At 47.4% G+C, this 7,500-nt stretch overlaps 1 protein-coding gene across 2 annotated transcripts in view; it reads left to right on the plus strand.

Moving 5' to 3' along the window:
• The window catches only part of LOC125039723, a 174,688-nt gene that overhangs the window by 153,239 nt on the left and 13,949 nt on the right, over positions 1–7,500 (plus strand). For both annotated transcript variants that reach the window (XM_047633951.1, XM_047633952.1), the window contains exon 6: positions 1–72. This exon is cut by the window's left edge and continues 123 nt beyond it. In XM_047633951.1, the coding sequence (XP_047489907.1) occupies positions 1–72 (72 nt within the window). The remainder of the gene's footprint in view (positions 73–7,500) is intronic.

Raw genomic sequence — 7,500 nt, forward strand, 5'->3', positions numbered from 1 at the left:
CAGTGGATCGTTATGCCGACCTTCTTCAACGCCTACTACTGCGCTGGCGTGTGTCCCAGCCCGCTCACGAAGGTATGGGTGTGTGTGGGTGTGGGTGTGTGTGTGTGTGTGTGTGTGTGTGTGTGTGTGTGTGTGTGTGTGTGTGTGTGTGTGTGTGTGTGTGTGTGTGTGTGTGTGTGTGAGAGAGAGAGAGAGAGAGAGAGAGAGAGAGAGAGAGAGAGAGAGAGAGAGAGAGAGAGAGAGAGAGAGAGAGAGAGAAAGAGAGAGATAGAGAGAGAGATAGAGAGAGAGAGAGAGAGAGAGAGAGAGAGAGAGAGAGAGAGAGAGAGAGAGAGAGAGAGAGAGAGAGAGAGAGAGAGAGAGAGAGAGAGAGAGTGAGTGTGAGTGGGCATGGGTGTTTTACAGAGACCTTTGTAGGGATTATCTACTGCTTGAACGGTGAGTGTGTGTGTGTGTCAAAGTGTCTGTCCTTTTCATGTGTTTTCAGCAAATCCATTTGGATGCAAGACGCGATTTGCTGAGAGCGAGGAGAAAGAGGAAGCGGGGATGGGAAGGGAGACAGACACACAGAGAGAAATACAATATCCTCGTGGCTGACTGTCATTTTAAAAGCTTGAAAACTGACAATAGTATCAAGAAAAAGGAAGGAAGACAAAGGATAAAAAGAGTAAAAGAAAAATGTATTACAGGGAGAGAGAGACACCATCACAGAGAGACAGAAAGGACCTCAGAAAAATAAGATGAACAAGCAACAAAAACAAAGGAGAGAAAGGAAAGGCGCCAAAGCCCTTTCCCGACGAAGGCCATCAAAATTTTTATTGGATCTCGACTAATGTCCATTTCATGTCATGGCCGAGGACGGGCAGGTGTGACGGCCAGACTATACGCAGGTGTTTTCCCTCCTCAGCAGGGGCTTTGGTCAGCTTTGTCAACACGCGTCGGTGGTCGAAAACACTTGTTGGCATCTGGTCCCTGGGTCAAGTGAGTGAAGAACTTGTGCTTTGATATATATCTGATTGTGGATATCCATGTGTTTTCAGGATAGTTAACAGGAAAACAAATACCTGAATAGATATACAAATGTAAATTTTCATACGACTCACAACTGCATGGAAGATATTGAAAAAACTGAAAGATTAATTATATACTTTCTCTGATCGAAAAGAAAGAAGGAATATCGAATAATTACGATAAAACCCCATGCTTTGGCGAAATGGCGTTATCTTAGCCAAATAAAAGAAATGGTTATAAAGGAGAAAAGATAATAGAGAAAGAAGAGAGGGGGATATAAATAAGAGATCAAGTTAGAAATATAACAATACAAACACAGTGAAGTGAAATACAATTATTCTTCACAGAACTGACACGACACAGAATTATTTACACCGAGAACCAATGTATTTAATGGCTAGGAAGGGCGAAGAAGGAAGGGGAGAAGAGAGATGACAGAAACGATATTGCAAGATGAAATTGTCAAAATACAAAATTCTGTTTCATGAAATACAGCGCAGACGTCTAACACGAGACTGTGAAATATTAAACAAGTTTTTCTTTTTTTCTTTACTAGGGACATAAAGAGATGGGGAATGAGAAGACCGATGGAATGGGGAGGAGGGGGGAGGGTAGAGATAAAGGTCTAGCCCATTAACAAGTTGTTCTGAACACAAGTTGTCCATCAGCGGTTATATGCACCGGGAAGACCAAGCTGAAGTGGGGTACCTTCACCGAGGGCTTACGCTGCGACGAGGTGTATTTTCACCGTGGGTGGAATTCCTGAAGAGTCATACTTTCTCTCTTAAGTCAACCGCTGTGCATAAGCTCTTGGGTGCCGTATTTTCATGGCATTATCACTATGACGTGGATAATTTTGCACGAGTCATTTCATACATAAATATCTTCTATGATGAAAAGTATCGAAGAACAAGTATTATCACCGCGTACATCCTTCGACTCGTCGGAAAACAACTAACAATCACAACAACAACAACGACAACAAATGTTCGTACCTAAGAAAAAGTATACTTATTTTCACATCCGGGATATATTCAAGTCACGTGACATCAATTTCGGCCGCTGTTGTGTCTGGAAAGAACCATCATCAGTGACTGTTCAAGCACTGTGGCCAACGCGAGCGGATTTCACTTATAGCGTTACCAGATGAAACAGGTCGGAATAAATCATAGTCTGTTTCGCTGTCTGTGAATCAATTTGAATAATGACGAGGAAGTGAACACACACACACACACACACGCACGTACGCATGCACGTACGTACACACACACACACACACACACACACACACACACACACACACACACACACACACACACACACACACACACACACACACACACACACAGCATATTGGAGTGAATAATAGATTACCTTGTTTTTTTCCCAATATGGGATAGCTAAGTTCGAAAGTAAAAACTAAAACAATACTAGAGGGATATGGGGCATAAGGTAGGGTAGGGGGCATGGGGAGGGAAGGGGGGGATGGTGGAGAGGAGGGGGCGAGAGTAATGGTAGGGGGTAACGGGGAGGGGTAGGGGGGAAGGGGGGAGGGGGTCCATGAATATTCAGTCCGAAGCTCTCCGCCTCAAAGCCTTCTCTGCTGGATTCGCCCCTTGGGAGATTTATGAAGGATATTGTCTTTAGCAGAGGAAGCATTCAGCTTCCCTCGACCTCCCCCCCCCTCTAGCTTCATCCCCTCCATCCCCCTTTCTAGTTCCTTTCTCTCTAGATCCTTCCCCCCCCCCTCCCCCTTCCCATCCTTCTCTCTGTAACAAGCCCCTTCTCCGCTTTCTCTCCTTTTCCTCTCCGTTTTCTCTTCCTTCCTTCTCCTTCCCCTTTTTCCCTTTCTCTTCAAACCCGTGCTTTATCGTGTCTTTATTTCGTCTTTATGCTCCCCTTTCCCTCCACCCACCACCAACCAAATTCTCCTTCGCCCTCCTTCCTTTCCCTCCCCTTCTTTCCCTCTTTTCCCTCTTCAAAATTCTCTTCTTCCTGTATCTTCTCTCCTCTATGCCTCTCCTCACTCCTCCCCCTCTCCCCTCCATCCTCCTCTTCCTCCCCCTCTCTCCTTCATCCTCCTCTTCCTCCCCCTTTCCCCTCCATCCTCCTCTTCCTCCCCCTCTCTCCTCCATTCACCTCTTCCTCCCCCTCTCCCCTCCACCCCCCTCTTCCTCCCCCTCTCCCCTCCATTCACCTCTTCCTCCCCCTCTCCCCTCCACCCTCCTCTTCCTCCCCCTCTCCCCTCCATCCTCCTCTCCCTCCCTCTCTCCCTCCATCCTCCTCTTCCTCCCCTATCTTTTCGAAGTAAGGAGAAAAGGGGGAATGAAAATGGGGTTTGAAGAAGGTCCCAGCTGATGTAGACGAACAGGAAGATGAAGCGATGATGGAGTGAATGAGAGCAGGGGAGAGGAGAGGGAGAAGGAGGAGGGGAGTGAATGGGGAAGGGGGAGGGGAGGAGTGAGGGAGGAGAGAGAGATATAGGGTAGGGAGGAGCAGGGTGGGGGTGCAGGGATCTTGAGAGATGAAGAGAGGAGAAAGAGATAAAAAATAAGGGGGAGATAAATGAGTGAGGAAGGGAAGGAGGCAGTGAGGAAAGGAGGGAGGGAGGGACGGAGGAAGATAGAGAGGTATGGGGAAGGAAAATAAGAAAAATAGAAAATTATCTATCTATTTATCTATCTATCTGTATATATGTATGTATACATATATATAAATATATATATATAAGTAAATATATATATATATATATATATATAAATAAGTAAACAAATATGTACACACACACATGCACACACCCACACACACACACACACAGACACACACACACACACACACACACACACACACACACACACACACACACACACACACACACACACACACACACACACACACACACACACACACACACGCACACACACACACACACGTGCGCGCGCGCGCGTGACAGAGACACATAGGCAGAGACAGAGAACTGGGATGAAAAAGAAAAGAAGGATGAAAGAGAAAGAGGAGAAAATAAATTCTGGGAGCAAGAAGATAAGGAAGAGGAGAGACGGGGGTGGGGTGGAAGGGGGGGATGGGTGTAAGTGTGTCCAGGAGAGGCCTCTTAAGAAATGGGAGAGGAGGGGAGGGAGGGAATGGGGAGTGAGGGAACAACCAGTAACAGTATAACGAAGGTAATAAACGGAAGAGATGGAAAGGGGGGAAGAGGGGAAGAAGGAGAAGGGAGAGGGAGGGAGGGAGGGAGGGACGGTGGGGGGGAGGGAATACCCCATCTCCCTCCCTGATTATCCCCCCCCCCCCCCTTCCTTCCCCTTTTCCTTCATTCGTTTACCAAATCACAGAGTTATTGTGTATGTGTTCAAGGACTTTTGTGACCCTCATTCCTCATAAGTTAGAGGCTGAAGGTGGCGGCATTTCCCAACGATGGCCCGACCGCCCGCCGAGGCTGTGGGGATCGTATGGAGAGTATTGTGTGTGAGGAACGCTTGGGGGGAGGGGGGGGCATATGGGGGGGCATCGGGGTGGGGGGTAGAGGGGTATGACACTCTAGTATGGTCTTAGGTTTATATGATTTTTTTGTTATGTTCGTTTCTCTCCGTTTGTTTGTTTGTTTGTTTGTTTATTTTTGTCTTTGCTTTCGTCTCTGTCTCTCTCTCTCTCTCTCTCTCTCTCTCTCTCTCTCTCTCTCTCTCTCTCTCTCTCTCTCTCTCTCTCTCTCTCTCTCACACACACACACACACACACACACACACACACACACACACACACACACACACACACACACACACACACACACACACACACACACAGCGCGTAAACGAACACGCACATTTATTCAGTCCTAATTGAACAAGTCATTACAAAGCACATTGATTACAAAATCAATATGATAGGAAGTATTAGCTGGCGTGTCAGCACAATCCATAGAGGAGATGGGGGGGGGGGGGGCGCTTAAGAAGGAGAACGTGAGAGGTGGGGAAAGGGGGGTATGAGGGGTAGGAGAGAGGGGAGGTAGGGAAGGGGGGTTATGAGGGGTAGGAGAGAAGGGAGGTAGGGAAGGAAAAGAAGGGAGGGAAGGCAGGGTAGGGAAAGGAGATTGGGTAAGGAGGGGAGGTAGGAAAGGGTGGGGAGGTACGGAAGGGAGGGAAGGACGGGAAAGGAAGGAAGTTCACGAAGGGAGGCGAAAACGGGAAGGAAAAGGAGGTAAGGTAGGATGGGAAGTAGGATAGGAAGGGAAGGGAGATAGGGTAGGGAGGAGAGGTAGGGTAAGGAAGGAAGGGGAGGAAAGAGTGAGAGTGAGGAAGAGATACCGAGGGAAGAAAAGGGAGAAGGAGAGGGACAGGGAAATAGAGAGAGAGAGAGAGAGAGAGAGAGAGAGAGAGAGAGAGAGAGAGAGAGAGAGAGAGAGAGAGAGAGAGAGAGAGAGAGAGAGAAGGGGGGGGGGGGAGTAATAGCGGTGATACAGCCCCCGCCACTATAATAGCTGATGAAGAGATGAATGGATGGTAAAATCCAGAAGGAGACGGGGGGTGACAAGGGAGGAGGAGGAGGAGGAGGAGGAGGAGGAGGAGGAGGAGGAGGAGGAGGAGGAGGAGGAGGAGGAGGAGGAGGAGAAGAAGAAGAAGAAGAAGAAGAAGAAGAAGAAGAAGAAGAAGGAGAAGAAGAAGAAGAAGAAGAAGAAGAAGAAGAAGAAGAAGAAGAAGAAGAAGAAGAAGAAGAAGAAGAAGAAGAAGAAGAAGAAGAAGAAGAAGAAGAAGAAGAAAACGATGATGAGGGAATAGAGAAGGAAGAGAAGAAGAAAAAGAAGAAAAAGAAGGAGAAGGAGGAGTAGAAGATTGGGAAGAAAAAATAGAAAAGCCATGAAGAAGAACAAAGAGGCAAAGGGCAAAGAGACATGAAAAAGGAGGAGGAAGAGGAGGAGGAGAAGGAGGAGGAGGAGTAGGAGGAGGAGGAGTAGGAGGAGGAGGAGGAGGAGGAGGAGGAGGAGGAGGAGGAGGAGGAGGAGGAGGAGGAGGAGGAGGAGGAGGAGGAGGAGTAGGAGGAGGAGTAGTAGGAGGAGGAGGAGGAGGAGGAGGAGGAGGAGGAGGAGGAGGAGGAGGAGGAGGAGGAGGAGTAGGAGGAGGAGTAGTAGGAGGAGGAGGAGGAGGAGGAGGAGGAGGAGGAGGAGGAGGAGGAGGAGGAGGAGGAGGAGGAGGAGGAGGAGAAGAAGGAGGAGTAGGAGGAGGAGGGGAGAAGGAGGACGCAGGTGGTGACGCGGTAAATAAAGACATAATCCAAAAGATGAGCCTATAGTAGAAGCATGGGGGGTGGGAGTGGTGAATGGGGGGGGGGGTCCAGACAATGCCTGAGAGGGAACGGAGGTGAAAAAGGAATCAGTAACATACACAAACATATACGAGCACACACACACACAAATATATAAATACATACACACACACACACACACACACACACACACACACACACACACACACACACACATACACACACACACACACACACACACAAACACACACACACACACACACACACACACATATATATATATATATATATATATATATATATATATATAAAAATTGAAAGAGAGAGAGAGAGAGAGAGGAGAGAGAGAGAGAGAGAGAGAGAGAGAGTGAGAGAGAGAGAGAGAGAGAGAGAGAGAGAGAGAGAGAGAGAGAGAGCGAGAGAGAGAGAGAGAGAGAATGAGAGAGAGAGAGAGAGAGAGAGAGAGAGAGAGTGAGAGAGAGAGAGAGAGAGAGAGAGAGAGTGAGAGAGAGAGAGAGAGAGAGAGAGAGAGAGAGAGAGAGATGTCACATGTGTAAAGTTAGAGAGATACAAAAGATAAACTCCAGAAAAGTGTTATGAAACGAAGCAGAAATACGCAGGCCGCCCGTGAAGAGAACCATGGAAAGTTAGAAGCAAAACGGGGGTTGTGGGGGGGGGGGGGGATTCGTGTCCACCCCCTATTTTCCTCTCCTTCTCACTCCAACTCCCCCCCTCCCCCTCCTCCACCACCTCCCCCTCCCCCTCCCGGCACTGCATGTTTGTGCCATTACAGACGTGTTAAGAGTATTAGCCTCATTGGTGGCCAGGCACGAGCTTTGAAAGGGGGGGAGGGGGGAGGGAAGAGGGGAGGTAGGAGCAAGGAAGGGGAAGGGGATTAGGGGGAGGAGGGAGGGGTAGGGGGTGGTAAGAGGAAGAGGGAAGTGGGTTGGTAGGAAATGCAAACACCCCCCCCCCCTCAAAAATGCAATTAATTTAGCAGGAAAAGAATAAGGAAAATTTAGACTAATATTAAAATTGGAAATATAACAGTATGATTAAGAATAATCGGGAAAAATAAACATGAATTTTTTAAGAGACTATAATAAAAAATAAAAAGAGAAGAAAATAATAGAAATGATAATGGTAACAACAGTAAAATAAATGAATGAATATGTAAACAAATACATGAACATAAAAATGAAATCAAATGCTATT

This window comes from Penaeus chinensis, chromosome 27 (assembly GCF_019202785.1).
Source record: "Penaeus chinensis breed Huanghai No. 1 chromosome 27, ASM1920278v2, whole genome shotgun sequence".
Classification (NCBI taxonomy): domain Eukaryota; kingdom Metazoa; phylum Arthropoda; class Malacostraca; order Decapoda; family Penaeidae; genus Penaeus; species Penaeus chinensis.